At 46.3% G+C, this 16212-nt stretch overlaps 1 protein-coding gene across 3 annotated transcripts in view; it reads right to left on the bottom strand.

Moving 5' to 3' along the window:
- Positions 1 to 769: 769 nt before the first annotated feature.
- LOC147120450 (sodium-driven chloride bicarbonate exchanger-like) overlaps positions 770 to 16212 on the bottom strand; it is a 424151-nt gene continuing 408708 nt past the window's right edge. For 2 of the 3 annotated variants that reach the window (XM_085986414.1, XM_085986415.1), the window contains one exon: positions 770 to 2155. In XM_085986414.1, coding sequence (XP_085842540.1) covers positions 2077 to 2155 — 79 coding nt within the window. In that variant the 3' untranslated portion in view covers positions 770 to 2076. Of the gene's footprint in view, positions 2156 to 2633; positions 2673 to 16212 lie in introns of all 3 variants that reach the window. The other variant, XM_085986416.1, reaches the window with a different exon arrangement.

Raw genomic sequence — 16212 nt, 5'->3', positions numbered from 1 at the left:
AGTAGGCAGTCTTGATGATGGAGAGAATATGGGGTAGGAAACTTAGCTCAGGGTCGAAAAGAACCACAAGGTTGCGAACAGTCTGGTGCAGTCTCAGACAGTGGCCAGGGAAGGGGGATGGAGTTGTGGCTAGGGATTAGAGTTTGTGGCGAGTACCGAAGACAATGGTTTCAGTCTTTCCAATATTTAATTACAGGTAACTTCTGCTCATCCAATACTGCATGTCGGACAAGCAGTGTGACAAATCAAAAGCAGTAGAGGGGTCAAGAGAGGTGGTGGTGAAGTACAGCTGGGTGTCATCAACGTACATGTGGAACCTCACGTGTTTTTAGATGATGTTGCCAAGGGGCAGCATGTAGATGAGAAATAGCAGTGTAATATAGATAGAAAAGAAAGTTGTATGGAATTCAGGATTATGCAACAGGTATTCTGTAAGCATAGATCATTCAAACTGGATAGATAATTGGTAAGATGACCTTTTTATTAGGTCTCACTAAACATTTTCATAGTTAGTGAAAATAAAACTCAATTGTGTTTTTGTTATTCAATGTATACAATGCTGAAAACTTCGACAATAAATTACACCTACCTTGTTTTTAAGAGAATAGGAGATTTTCAATCAGTTTTCATGAATTCTATTAGGACTGTTCAATACAGGAAGGCCATAAAAGATGCACAAGAACTAATCTATATAGAGTGAATCTGTATTTATATTTCTGCATAAAACAACTACTGTTAGTAACTTTTGCTGTTGAATTAAGTTTTTATCAAAAAAGTGCAATAAAATAGTTTAAAATAAATTGGTTTACCAATTTTAATACTGTTTAGCCATCATATACAGATATAATTTTAATTGATTCACTCTGATGAAAAATTAATTACACTAACAGATTTTAAACAGCAATAAATTTACATACATTAAAAAGATTTGTGATATTATGAATAAAGTGAGATTTCTAAATTCAGATCACAAAATTTATACTTTGCTAAGTGTACGACACATTACAGAGAAATATTGTGTGAGAATTCAAAAGTGCTTGTACAGTCTTCTTATTACTAATACTTTTGTTCTGCTTCATCCATTTCACAAGGAAAATTGCTGCTTGACCTTTCGTATTGGATTTAACATGTTTAAAGAAACAACGTAGACCCCTTGCTAATAATAACGAATAGCTGGTTTCATTCCATTCTCAGAACATTAAAAATGTTTAACATATCCAGAGAAAATGTACTGTAAATTACATATACCTGTATTGTGCAAAATAAGCAGCCACTTTAGTACTGCAAGCTGAAGTAGAGCTATGGTATTATCATCGGGGTATACCCGCAACCACAAAATCATTGATTCTCACCACATTATTTGGATACAGTTAATTCTAAATACTCCACACTTGAGCGATGCATCTAATCCTGCAGAATTAAGTAAAATCACATTATTGCTGTGACATCTTACTATGACATCTGTTATCTTGCTCAATATGCATAAATTAATACACACTAGATTTAGAAAGGGATCTAAACTGTAAAATATATTAATTTTACATAACCATAATTCTGTGGAAATCTATATCTTTTATACCTTCCGGATAAAGCTTTTGTATCTTGCATAATACATTAAATACAGAGATTATGAAAAGCATCTAAAAAGATAATAGTTTTAGAATGGGACACTAATACATCACATTTGAATATTAAGGGCCAAATATAAACTTGTAAAGCAATATAAAGTAATAAGTGTAATAACAGGAGACAACCACATATTTAAAATGTAAAATCACAAATACTGACTGTCAAATTACAGGTATAAAACCTAAATGAGATATTTGACCATTACGTTACAACAAGTAAACTGCAGCTTTTTATTATGTCAACTGCACATTTGATGCACTAATATTTCCACATTTAAAATTTTAGACACATATTAGTACCTAATAGTAATGCATAAGTTATTATGCACTCAATGATAAACTGTTACATTACAAGATTAGTAAATTTGGAATTGAAATGAAGGGAATAATTAAATGTGGCATCAATTTTTCATTGAGCAGGTAAACATGGAGCTGAATACAAAATAGATCAAAGACATGTTTCCCTGTCGATACTCTTCCCTGAGTCAGCTTTCTTCTCTTTTCTTCGTTCATGATTATCATGTGAGCTGAAAAAAGAGAAAGGAAAAAGTTAAAGTTGCTGATGCCTAGATATGCTGCAGCTACAATGCAATTGAATACAACATGGGGTAACTACAAGTGAGATGATCCATGCGGCTGTTTAGGAAACTGTGCAATTCAAATGCAATTTTATATTAGCAACTCTTTTTTCATTCAAATTAACATTTAAGAGAACAGCTTACATCTGCCATATCAGCAAAATATAAAACGAAAAGTAAAAACAAACCTTTTACACTACAGCTGTACAGACAGAACATAATCAAATTGTACTTTGAGTAATATTTTGAACAATCCACATTATTTGTGCCTGATTTCTCAGAACATTTAAAGTTTCCTACCTTTTATTTGGTTCTGTATCTTCTGCACAGCTTGTGTAAAACAGTTTGAATAGCTAGAGTGATCAAAAAACTATACAAAGTAACTCAGGCATGAATGATGCAAAGGTCAAAGGGAAGACAGACTTACCTTTGGGGAATTAGCTTCTAGAGAGGTAAGGAAGGGGAGCTTATGACAGAAATGAATGAAACAGTAAGTTAAGAGAGAAGTTTAATCCTGTCTCAGACATTCAGCACAATTGTAGCCACTGCTTGAGTGATCTACATATATTTAATTAAATCTGGTGATGTTCGCAGTTTAAAAAAAAATCAAAATTCAGTCTTTCCTAGCAGAAACCTAATTTGCCAGCAGAGTTTTTGGCCTAGAAATTCAGTATCGCCACGTTTGGGGCGCTATAGTCGAGCGTGCGCTAAATTTAACGCCCAGCGCAAATTATCGCCAGCTTCAGCGAAATTGACTTGCTTTGCCCCAAGAGGTTCTTGGTGCGCGAAATCAGGCGCTGCACGAGTATCCTAAGGCGCTAAGCCAGAGAGGCGAGGCGCTACCACCGAGGGCGGGCGCAGCGCAGGTGCGGCCAGTTAGCGATTGCAGGCAGACACGCTGGTGCCGGTGACCTCTTAAAGGGGGAGGGTCGATTTGGCTTGCAGCCACGCCCTGCACATTGGAGCCCTGATTCTCGGCGTGGACAGACCTGCTGCGAAATTGTTACGACAACGGCCATGGAGAAGCCCAGGGAGCGAGCGCAGTGGTTTAGTGAGGGGGCGCTGAAGGTTCTGGTTGGCGCAGTGGAGCACAGGCAAGAGATCCTCTTTCCGGACAGTGGCAGGAGGCCGCTGCCCAACGAGTACCGACAAGCTTGGAGGGAGGTGGCACACAGAGTGACCTCCAGCAGCATGGTGCCTAGGACCCCGACACAATGCAGGAAGAAGTTCAACGACCTCACTCGGGTTGTCAGGGTGAGTACCCTTTCCAGTATCCTCTTCATCCCTGCATGTGCACCTCACTTTATGGCCAAAGGGTCCTGAAAGCCCCAATGCCCAGCCCTCATCCAACACCTATGGGCCTTTCATGAAACTCACATGCACAGTCACCACTTCACACACTGTAAGGGCTATTCGACCATGGGAGGCAGTGCAGCCAAGATCAGGGCTTCACACTGTACTCAGAGCCCGTCCTTTTTCTTGCAGGGCAAGCTGGCCCACAACAGGAGGCAGCAGCAACGGACCGGGGGAGGCTGTCCTGAACTTAAAGACCTCAGCCATCTGGAGCAGCTTGTGGAGCGGATTATGGCAGGCCGGCTGAGTGGCCCCCTCGCCACTGGAGATGCTGACCCCGTTCTGGACAGCGATGGTAAGGTCATCACCTTTTTGACCTCTCTCTTTCCACTTGTGCCTCACACCAGCATCCTTTGCCACTATCGAACCAATGCAGTGCATTGCAGCACTCATGCCTCCCTCACTGCCGCCCTGTCCTCACACTAAAGCAACTCTTGTACCTCCCTGCTTTCAGATGCTGAATCGCCAGGTGAGGAGGCGGGCCCTCAAGCTGCCACTGGGACTGATTCAGAAGGCAAGGAGGAGGAGGAGGAAGCCGGAACATCAGTGCCACCCTCAGCCGAGGCAGCCCATGGCCATAATGGGGATACGTCTTCCCTTGAGGGGAGCAGGGGGGAAGGGTCTGAGGAGGGTGAAGCTTCGGGGCCCAGCGGGCTGCAGCAATGCGGGGGGGGGGTTAGGGAAGCTCGGCGGCCTTCTCCCCGGAGGGAGAGTGTGGTCTCCAGTGCTGCTACAGTGAGCGCAGAGGAGGTGCGGCTCCTTGCTGAAATGGACGCCCAGGCGGAGCAGAGGCACACTGAGCTCATGGCTGCAGTGGCAAGGATGCCTGACTCCATAGAGTCACTGGCAAGGAGAGTACAGGAATTCAGGGCAGCACAGGCAAGGAGTCTGCAGGACTTCGGTGCAGCACAGGCAAGGAGTCTGCAGGACTTCGGTGCAGCACAGGCGGCTTCCAGCCAAGTGCTTAGTCGTGCCATGCAGTCACTGGCTGGTCTGATGCAGACACAGATCAGGGCCACATGAGCACTAACTGCTGCCACCCTCGCTGGATCGGGCAGGATTCGCCGGGGCCCTCGCCGCGCCGCAGCACGCCAGCAGTCTGTGCTTCAGCAGATTGCTGTGCATGCTTCAGTGCTGCCCCGTGCGAGTGCCAGTGTCTCATCCGACCAAGGAGTGCCTGTGCTCTGTCAGGTTGACAGCATTCCTGCTGCCAACACTGTCACTCCTCCACTGCAGCTGCCACCACCCGTAGGACAGACTGCTGCCGCCCATGCAGAGTTGGAGCAGTCAGCAGCCGGGCCCTCCAGGCTCAGAGCTGGTCCAGGCCGTCCCCCAAGGGCATCTGCTGACTCACTGTCTGACACTCAGCAGCCTTCCCCCAGTCTTGCTGCAGCCACTGGGGTCCCATTGCGGAGGAGCTGCAGGGTGGGAAGGGGCCAATCGCGCAAGCGAGGCAGATCACCCCCGCAGGACAAGAAGTAGGAGGTGTGGCAAAATGCTGTTTTTTTTTAGTGATGGCCAAGGATCATGGTCATTTTTGGTTAACTCTTTTGTTCATTGTCTCCAGGTGGTGAGAGCCAGTTATGTGTCTGACTGTTTTTTGGGGGGTTTCTCTGTATTTGTTTGTCATGCGGGAAGGGCACAGAGTTTGTGGGATAAATAATTGTCTTTATTCAGATTGTGCATGTTTGCTCTTTGAACTATTTGTTGCCTTGACCGGCTCAGGGTTTGCGGACCGGTTCCATTCTTGTTCTTTCAATGGCACGAGCCATTCCCTCAGAGGGGGCCTAGAACCGACTTGCAATAAGCCGCTGACGGATGGCCCTTGCACTTTGTGCCTCCCTCCCATCTTGGTGCTCCTCCTCTGGTGGTGCTCCAATGTCTGCTGGCAGTGGCTGAGTCCTGAGGATAGCCAGGTTGTGCAGCATGCAGCACACTACGACGAAATGGGAGACTCGCTCAGGCAAGTACTGAAGGGCTTCCCCAGGATGGTCCAGACAGCGGAACCATTGCTTTAGCACGCCGATTGTGTGCTCAATGATGTTCCTGGTCGCTTGATGGCTGTCATTGTATCGTTCTTCAGCAGGGGTGCTGGGCGCACGGAGCGGGGTCATCAGCCAGGTGCACAGAGGATAGCCCTTGTCCCCGAGAAGCCAGCCTCCTGGGTGAGCCGGGGCTTCGAAAAGGCCTGCCACAGAAGTCTGGCGCAGGATGAAGGCGTCGTGGCTGCTGCCTGGAAAGCGGGCATTGACAGCTAGTATCAGCTGTCTGTGGTCACACGTCAACTGCACGTTCAACGAATGGAACCCCTTCCGGTTGCGGTAATCCTCGGCATTCTCTAGAGGCGCCCGCAAAGCCACATGCATGCAGTCAATGGCGCCCTGGACCATGGGGAAGCCCACTATTGTTGCAAATCCCATTGCGCGCTCTTGCTGCTTGTTCAGGGTGATGGGGAAGGAAATGTACTGATGTCTCCTTTTGAAGAGAGCATTCGTGACTTGGCAGATGCAGCAATGCACCGCGAACTGGGAGAGATTGGCAATGTCCCCAGTAGCGGATTGGAAGGAGCCGGTGGCATAGAAGTTGAGAGCCACTGTCACCTTCACTGCCACCGACAGAGACGTCCTGCTCCTCAGCTGAGGATGCAGATCTTTCTGAAGCAGGTGGCAGAGTTCAGTGACCACCTCCCTTCTGAATCGAAGCCTCCGAATACACTGCTCCTCAGACATGTTGAGGTATGAGAACTGCTGGTGGAATACCCTGGGAGGGTAAGGCCTCCTGTGCCGACGCCTGTTGGCCCTCCTCCGTCTGGCCATGATTGGCACTCTCTCTCGGCGTCTCTGAGCCTTCTCAATGCAATGGAGAAACGCAACGTTTATATGTGGCCACTCAAGGCTGTGGCACTGAAAAATCAATCCAACTGCAAAGTTCTGGGCTGAAGCCAGAAGTGCCTGTGTGAGCGCTGAGTCAATGCAGAAAGCTCTCTCCCTCTGTCTCTCTGCAAATCTCTCTCTCTCTCACACAGGAGTGGTCCAAAAATGGGTACCACTAAAAAGCCAGGAAGAGCCCCCTTTAAATAGCGCCCCCCCAGCCCCACAGCAACTGGGTACCGTTCCAGTCAACCAGTCGCTGGGAGCGCCAGGCACAAAGAAGGGGCGTGCCAGCAAATTTCCGGTTCAGGGCATACCAAGGGTGTTGCAACATGAAATGACGTCAGGATCTGCGCGCGCAGCTGAGCGGGCGTTGCGGTTTTGCGCCTCCGCTCAATTTCGCAAGAGGCGCAGGTCGCGCCGCGCCCGGGCGCTAGCCGCTTTGCGCCCCACTTATCGCTTCCTTAAGGCGCTAGCGGCTGGCGCTACCAACTGAATTTCTAGGCCTTTGTCTTATTTATCTTTTGAATGTCCAACCATATCAACACTGTGCTGACATTGAAAGAAAAAGCTGCACACTTTAAACAGTAAAAGGCTCAAACTTTGCTATTTTTGAACTTTCCATTGCAATAAACTTTAATTGAGTGTATAACTATATTAATATCAATAATACATAATGAATACCTTTTAGTTTATAAAATGGAGTTATGAGATGTAGATTATAAATTATCCATGTGTTATTAATCTGGATTGTTAAATGAATTGACTAACCTTTTATTCTGTGCAACATAAAAATATTCCAAAATAATAAACTAAATAATGATCAATAACACAACAAACAACAAATAGCAGAATCACAACTGTAGTGTTAGTATTTGAAAATGAGCCATAAAATTTGATCCACTTCTCCATAGTACCTCCTTAAATAATAAGCCTCATTTAAGCAGCTTGTATCAAAAGGCAAAATGTATCTCTTTACCATATATTACACTCATTTTCATGGTGGTTGTTAACGTTTTACCTTTTTATTTGTTTTTCACTGATATAAAAAATCCTCTGAAATCCTTAACTCTAAAACAAAGCAATACTAATACCATTTGAGATCCCATGACTATTTGTGAGGATTAATGTTGAATTTTGAAACATATTTTAAATTTCTACTTCTTGAAAGGTCTAGCTTTCCCAGTGATTAAGTGGGTAAATGCACCCCTGATGAGAATAGTAAACCATACAGACCAGAAGACTCCAGTTTGCATTGCCATTCTTTGCTGAGTTAGCTAACTGCACTCACTCAGCACAAGTGGGCTAGAGAGGGTAAAATCACCCAGAATTCTCACTACTGACTGCTTTCAAGTGATCACTGCTGAAATGTGTTTACGTATGAAAGTGGGAAAGAAAAGGTGAGGCTTGCCAGCCACGACTGAATAGCCTGCTTGATGCTCAGGGGTAGTTTTCATTTTTACTGCCTGGGCAGAATGCAGAAAGGAAAATCTATGGGGGCAGGGGTGGAGGGGGGATCATGCCCTGGTAACAGAACACAGTGCCCGGAATTTGCAGTCAGCGGCAAAACAAAGGCGTCCGCTGCTGGCCCCGAAAAAGCTGCCCAGGGAGACCTTGCGATCTCTGTGGTGAGAAGTTTGCCTTGTTCAATGTTCAAGTGGTTTCAGCACAATATAGTTGGAATTCCCCAGTGCAATGCTGCTGTGACATCAACAAGGTGCCTAAACAGTCAATCACAATGCAGAATTCTCACAGACAGGGAGCCCAGAAATGAGAAGTTGCTTTTAGCCAGACTTTTAAAAAATGTTACAGAGAGCAAAACAAAGATGGGGCTCTCACATGGGGATAAGGTAGAACCTGAAACATCATGAATAAACTTTAAAAAAACATTTATTTTTAAGTTTCCTAAAAATTGTAATTTTGACACCCCACAAAATTTAAATGAGTTTTTCAGGGCCGTAACAGTTGTTTAGCAATCAGTACACTGTTAAAACCCAGTTACACCTAATCCAACAAGGCTTAACATTTAGTGGGGTATTTAACAGCGATATTACTATGGAAAAGCCCAAGTTTTCGGTAGTTTCACTGATTTCACTGCTTGCCGGGTATGGTGGGGGAGCGGGGTGGTGCCACAGCGCAGCCAGTGTTGGAGCAGTGAACGACTGACTGCAACTTCTGGAAGTTGCGGTCAGTTTCAAAGGGGTAATAACGCCGATCGCTGTTAGTTCACCGTTATTACAAACCACAAATTCTGATCCACTTAGTGAAATTAATTGAAGGAAAATATGGCAAATTCTGCAAGAAGTGTGCGATACTCCACGCCAGATTTTCCTTTCTCAGTCCACCTAGGTGATTCTTAACATCCAGGTGGTGAAGACCGAACTCTACCCTTCACCGTGCAGGCTCCATAATGAAGAACGACCATTTTGGCAAGACGCAGGATTGCAAACAGCATCTAATGAACTGTACCTTAGCAAGAGTCAGCACCTTCAGGAGAGGAAGGAAGATAAAGGAAGGGAAATTATGGAATAAAGTTCTGTAGCTCGCCTCAGGATAAAAAACCTGTTATAAACTTAAATGAAAAGAAGAGTATTTTTCCGCAGTGAGTTAATAGTTTGTTTCAAAAATACTTTTGGTCCCTAATGTGTGTTGGTTCCTGCAGTTTAAAGCACTTTTGCCGTACAGATTCCTATTAGAATATGCAAGGGGTTAAATTGGATAGCCACCGAAAATGTGCACAGGGATTGCAATGCACAATTAACCCACACCCGGTCAGTTTAATGCAGGCAGCATGCCAGCTTTGGGTTGCCTGCTTATTATAATGATTTCTGCTTGCAACCAGCACTACCCACGTTGTTCTTTGGCTGCACGCATCAGGGGGGCTAATATCGTCACTAACTTGCACTGCTTAAAGCTAGCCAGTACCTCTTAAAGGGGAGGTGCATTGTGGCTGGAGCAGGTGCTGGGCGTTCTTCTGCTATTGGATCTGATCTGGAAAAGAGTGAACAATGGCTGACAATGGAAGAGAGCGGGCACCCAGCTTTTCAACGTTGCACTGGAAGTCTTGGTGGAGGAGGTGGAAAGGAGGAGAGGTGTCCTGTATCCTCATGGGGGCAGGAGGCCTTTGAGGTATATAATGAGAAGGCAGTGGGAACAGAGGTCAATGCCAGGAGTTTAGCCCCAAGGACCTGGATGCAGTGCTGCAAGAAGTTTAATGACCTCCCACGAGTGGTCAAGGTCAGTGAATGCATCTTCAGATGCCATATCCTACCAACTGCACCACTAGCCTCAGCCACTCCTCAATTCACCACACCCCCACCACTCACCTACCAGCAATCTCTATCAATCAGGACCCATACCTAACATTCGTGTGCTTCACCTCACCCTCACACACTTAACACTCCTGGCTGGCCTCACACATTCTACCTGACGTAAACTTGAGGTCATCCTAAACTCGGCTGCCCATGTCCTAACTCGCACCATGTCCCGTTCACCCATCAGCTCGCTGACCAACATTGGCTCCCGGTTAAGCAATGTCTCGATTTCAAAATTCTCATCTGTTAAGTCTGTGTGTTCTAGTTGTAATTACTAACACAGACTACAAGATTAAAGTTCAACAGGTCTTTACTGGTTGGAGGTCAGGACTACTACTAAATACAATATTACTACACAGTGCTTATATACCGGTGGTCACCACCGGTATTACGTATACAGCAGCCAGAGAAAGTAGTACATCTCTTAAGGTGGAACAGGCTTAAGTTCTCTTAAGGTGGAACAGGTTACATACACCACAATCCTCCCTTTTTAGCTTAACAGTCATATCCCCATTTGACATAACATAATAACATATATAACTTCAGGTATAAACAGTTCAAAGGTTCAGTCTCTCAGGAGGCCTTCTGATTCGGTTTGGATAACGCCTTTCAGTGGTCTCTGATTCCTGTTGCTGAGGTGACTCCTCTAGTTGGTCTCCCATGCATTGGGTGTTATCATCATCAGGTACATTCCCTGCTGAGGTAGATGCTTCAGGTTCATTAACGTCTTCCACAGTTGTCTCTGTCGCAACCATGGGTTCGACCCTTGCTCTCGATTCTACCAGTTGATCCGCATGACGCCTTATCACATTGTTACCAATATCTACTGTGTACATCAGAGGTCCTTGTCTGGCCCGAATTGTTCCAGACTGCCATTTTTTGTTTCCATAGCCCCTTGCCAACACTGGTTGTCCTACGTCAAAACTTCGAGTGGTCTTGTTATTAATATGCCGGAACTGTTTGTTTTCCACTTCCCTCCACACATTTGGTTTTAACAAGTCCAACCTGGACCGCAACCTCCTGTTATAAAGCATCATGGCAGGACTTTGGTTAGTCACTGCATGAGCGGCGTTTCGATATGCCATTAGGAAATTGTCCACCTTGTGCTGTAGCGGAATCTGATCATCGTTCATGGCCTTTATTGCCTTTTTGAATGTTTGGACAAATCTCTCGGCCAACCCGTTTGTCGCCGGATGATATGGGGCAGAGGTATAATGTTTCACCCCATTCTTCTTTAAGAATTTTTGGAATTCTTCCGACACGAACTGTGGTCCGTTGTCCGAACAGATCTGTTCTGGCAATCCGTTCCTTGCGAATATTGTTCTTAACACCGCAATTGTCTTTTCTGAAGTAGTGGTATTCATCTTGATCACTTCTGGCCATTTGGAATGTGCGTCCACCGCAATTAGGAACATGGAGTCCATGAATGGACCAGCAAAGTCAATATGTACGCGTTGCCATGGGGCTGAAGGCCATTCCCATGGGTGTAGTGGTGCGATCGGAGGTGCATTTTGCACTTTTTGGCACCCAGCGCAGCTTTTCGTCAACTCCTCTATCTGTTGGTCAATACCCGGCCACCATACATAAGCCCTAGCAAGACTTTTCATCTTAACTCCCCCCAGATGACCTTCATGCAGTTCTTTTAGAACTCTTTCCCTTAACTTGGGAGGAATAATCACTCTTGTCCCGTACATCAAAGTACCATGGCAGACGGACAGCTGGTCTCGCCTTGCCGAGAATGCCGGTAACAGAGGATCACCACGTGTTGGCCATCCTTTCACTGTCACCTCGTAGACTCTGGACAGTGTCGGGTCGTTCCTGGTTTCTCTTTCAATACTTGCATTGGTGACTGGTAAACACTCGATGATGGTCGAATGAAATAACTCAACAGGGTCAACTTTCGTCGTTTCTTCTTCTTCAGGTAGTGGCAGGCGCGACAGCCCATCAGCATTGCCATGCTGCTTCGTACCTTTGAATTCTATTTGATATTGATGTGCCCCTAGGAAAAGGGATCATCTCTGGAGACGCTGTGCTGTCATCACTGAAACACCCTTCTTAGGGTTAAAAATGGATACCAACAGCTGATGGTCTGTCAGAAGTGTGAATTTTTGGCCCTGCAGGTAATGATTAAACTTCTTCACTCCCCATACAAGGCTGAGAGCCTCCCTATCGATCTGCGCATAGTTGCGCTCAGCGGAGGTCAATGATCTGGATGCAAACGCGGCTGGCCTTTCCGTGCCATTTGGCAACTTGTGTGAGAGTACTGCCCCAATACCATATGGAGAAGCATCACAAGCCAACCGAATAGGCAGTGTCGGGTTGAAGTGAGCCAACACTTCCTCTGAGGTGATCAATTCTTTGCTTTTGCGAAATGCCTTCTTACAGTTTTCGCTCCATTCCCATGGTACCCCCTTCTGTAAAAGAGCGTTTAGCGGGTGCAGTACCGTGGATAGATTTGGTAGAAATTTATGGTAATAGTTAATCAATCCTAGAAATGACCTCAACTGAGAGACATTATCCGGAGCGGGAGCCTTTACAACTGCCTCTATCTTGTCAGGAGACTTATGAAGCCCCTCCCGGTCAATGACATGACCACAGTGCGAGATCCGCTTCTGGAAGAACTCACATTTCTGCCGATTAACTCTAAGTCCATACTCTTTCAGTCTGTTGAGCACCAGTTCCAAGTTTGCGAGGTGTTCTTCATCACTATCACCTGTAATCAGAATATCGTCCAGGTAACATTGTGTGCCTGGAATTCCCTGTAATACCTGCTCCATGGCCCTCTGCCAAATTGCTGGAGGCGATGCCACTCCAAAAACCAGCTTATTGTACCGGTACAAACCTCGATGCGTGTTGATCGTGAGGTATTGGCGTGACTCTTCTTCAACCTCCATCTGCAAGTACGCCTGCGCCAGGTCTATCGTGGTGAAGTGTTTCCCGCCAGACAATGAAGCAAAAATATCCTCAATCCGCGGAAGCGGATACTGCACCGTGTGAAGCACCGGATTAACGGTGATTTTGAAATCTCCACAGATGCGAACCTTCCCTGGTTCTCCTGGCTTGTTGCTCGAAGGACGTTTCATAACGGGAACAATGGGCGTAGCCCACTCACTCCAATCTACCTTAGACAGTACACCTGAACGTTCTAGCGCTTCCAGTTCCGCTTCTACAGTAGGTCGTATTGCATAGGGTACCGGTCTGGCTTTAAAAAATTTTGAGTGTGCATGTTCATCAATCTTGATGTTTGCCGTAATTCCTCTCAGTGTTCCCAGTCCCTGCTGGAACACCTCTTTAGCATCATCCAATATTTTGGACAATCGTTTAGGTTTGACATCTGTTTCCCCGGAATCTACCGTTAGTGCCTTCAAGGAGTGCCAGTCCATATTCATTTTCCTAATCCACTCCCGTCCCAGTAGTGGTGGACCTCCTTCAGGTAGCACATATAAGTCCATTACTTGGCTTTCTTCGCCCTTGTGGACCACTTTTACCTCTATCTTTCCGATGGGGTACACTCTTTGCCCCGTGTATGTTTTCAATATAATCTGCATATCCCGTAGGGGAATATGTTGGAATAACCTTTTGTAATCTTTCTTATTCATGACCGTCAATGCCGAGCCAGTGTCCAATTCCATCTTTACTTGGACTCCTGCTATCTGAAGGGTGACCCAAATTGTCTGGAGATCTGCATCCTTACCAACGTTGTGTACTCTTAAGCTACCCAGTTCATTACTGCTAGCGTCTGAATCTGACTTCTGTTCGGTCGAACTGTTCTTTGTCACCTTGTGTACCTTTATGTATTTTCCTTGCGGTGACTTTTTGTTGCTGGTCTTCTTTCCTGACCGGCATACTTTAGCTATGTGGCCAAGCCTGCCACACGTTCTGCATTCTTGGTTTTTAAACCAACACTGGTTCTGATCGTGCGTTGTCTTTCCACAACGATAACATTTTACAGTACTCAAACCAATTTATTTGTACTGAGTTCCGGTGACCGTAGCTGCATTACTGCCGTGCCTCTCGCTGCGGCTTCGTGTGCTGCTGCCATAGTGACCGCTTTCTCAAGCGTCAGCTCATTCTCCTCGAGCAGTCGCTTTTGTGTATCTTCTTTTAATAAACCACACACAAATTTATCTCGTAGCGCCTCTGTCAGTCTCGTTCCAAACTGACAGTACTTTGCTAGCTTACGCAATTCCATTAAATATTCAGCATTGCTTTCATCCTTCAGCTGCCTTCTGCTGTAAAATTTAAATCGTTCCGCTAGCATCAGCGGCGTGGGGTTTAGATGATTTTTCAGGACAGTAACAATCTCCTCGAACGTCTTATCCGCCGGTTCATCTGGTGATAAAAGGTGTTTCAATTGCCCGTATGTCTTCGCACCCATTAAGTTTAATAATGTTAGTGCTTTCTCTTCATCTGGGATTTTATTTGCTTTACAATAATTTTGTATGCGTTCTACATACATGGCCCAATCTTCGATGTCGCTATCAAAGGTATTAATGTTCCCATGTTTAGGCATCGTTGCAATTTAATTTATTTTTATTTTTATCCAAGATGGCGGCTTCCCGCTCTTGTCTTCGTCCTCCGCCTACAAAATGGCGGTTTTCCCGCGCTTGGCGGTCTTCACCCGTCCCCCGACGCTGTCTCCGCTTCACCGCGGCTCTCGCGCCTCCAGTTGCCCCAGACGCTGCGCCTTTTTAGCCCGAATGCGGCCCGGCCCTTATCACCAGCCGCGATCGATGTCCCCGCGCTGCGCCTTTCGGCCCGAATGAGGCCCGGCCCTTATCTCCGGTCGCGATCGATCTCACCGCCCTTATTCCTCCGTCTTCCCTCCCCGTCTGTACAGCCAACGCGGCCGACTTTCTGGTCGCGTCGCTGCCCGGCTTACCCACCACAGAGGTAGAAAGAAGATAGCTGACAGCCGCTGATGGAGGCTTCGAGTTCAGGATGTCTTCTGCACTCTGGTTTCTCGATGTCTGCCGCGCGACGAGTCTTCCAGCAGGGTGATGAGGGTGGAAGCCTCTCTTCGATGTCCGTTCTGTGGACGAAGCCGCCGTGGATGTAAACTGCCGCAGGGTAAGAATCGGACTCGTCGCCACTGTTAAGTCTGTGTGTTCTAGTTGTAATTACTAACACAGACTACAAGATTAAAGTTCAACAGGTCTTTACTGGTTGGAGGTCAGGACTACTACTAAATACAATATTACTACACAGTGCTTATATACCGGTGGTCCCCACCGGTATTACGTATACAGCAGCCAGAGAAAGTAGTACATCTCTTAAGGTGGAACAGGCTTAAGTTCTCTTAAGGTGGAACAGGTTACATACACCACATCATCCTTGTTTTCAAATCCCTCCATGGCCTCGCCCCTCCCTATCTCTAATCTCCTTCAGCCCCACAACCCCCTGAGATATATGCGCTCCTCTAATTCTGCCCTCTTGAGCATCCCTGATTATACTCGCTCAACCATTGGTGGCTGTGCCTTCTGTTGCCTAGGCCTTAAGCTCTGGAATTCCCTGCCTAAACCTCTCTGCCTCGCTACCTCTCTTTCCTCCTTTAAGACACTCCTTAAAACCTAGCTCTTTGACCAAACTATTGGTCATCTGCCCTAATTTATCCTTATGTGGCTCACTGTCAAATTTTATGTCTTTTAATACTCCTGTGAAGCGCCTTGGGACGTTTTACTACGTTAAAGGTGCTATATAAATCTAGTTGTTGTTGTTGTTGTTGCAAGCCTCACACCCACATCTCACAGCTTGCATACACTGCCAGCTATTCAAACATGACAGCCACATCACTCAAACAGATTGCACGATATTCACTGACACACTTCCTTCTCTCTTGCAGGAGAAGATAGTGCAAAACCAGAGGCAGCAGGAACTAACCGGAGGGGAGAGGCGTACCTGCATGCTCTAACCCCCATGGAGGAGACAGTGCCATTATGGGAAGGGCCACTACTGAGACCAAGGCCACCAACAGGGCTGAAGCCATTGAAGATGAAAGTATCTTCATACCTAATCCTCCTTCTCACTCCCACTTCTCCCTCATCCCTAACTCTCTTCTGACTTACAAGCTGCAGATGGTGTAAGCATGTACTTCTTACTTTCTTCTCTCCCCTCACTGAAACCCAACCCTTGTCCCTTTTTCATTTCAGATACCCAAGAACTGCAACCTACCCAGACACTGGTGGAAGAGCAGAAAGACAGTGATGATGAATACACGCCGTCACTCGATTTCACACACGCAGCCACCAGTTTAGATACTGACGCTGCACATACTTTAGAGGATAGCATAGAGGCAGGATCTGCACGTGGTGAGACACTGGGTATAAGTGCGCCGCAGCCAGGCAGGGGGAAAGGATAGGTGGAGGTGTCAGCTCACCAGAGGACGAGGTCCCACACGACTTATGCTGCAGAGAACTCAGATGATGACTTTGACGGTCCAGGGTATAGAAAAATGCTGATGGGTGTACAC

Source organism: Somniosus microcephalus, chromosome 4 (assembly GCF_052327205.1).
Source record: "Somniosus microcephalus isolate GS21.2 chromosome 4, FLI_Smic_1.0, whole genome shotgun sequence".
Taxonomy (NCBI): Eukaryota; Metazoa; Chordata; class Chondrichthyes; order Squaliformes; family Somniosidae; genus Somniosus; species Somniosus microcephalus.
The sequence above is the reverse complement of the archived record's forward strand: the minus strand, read 5'-3'. Positions and strand labels throughout refer to the sequence as shown.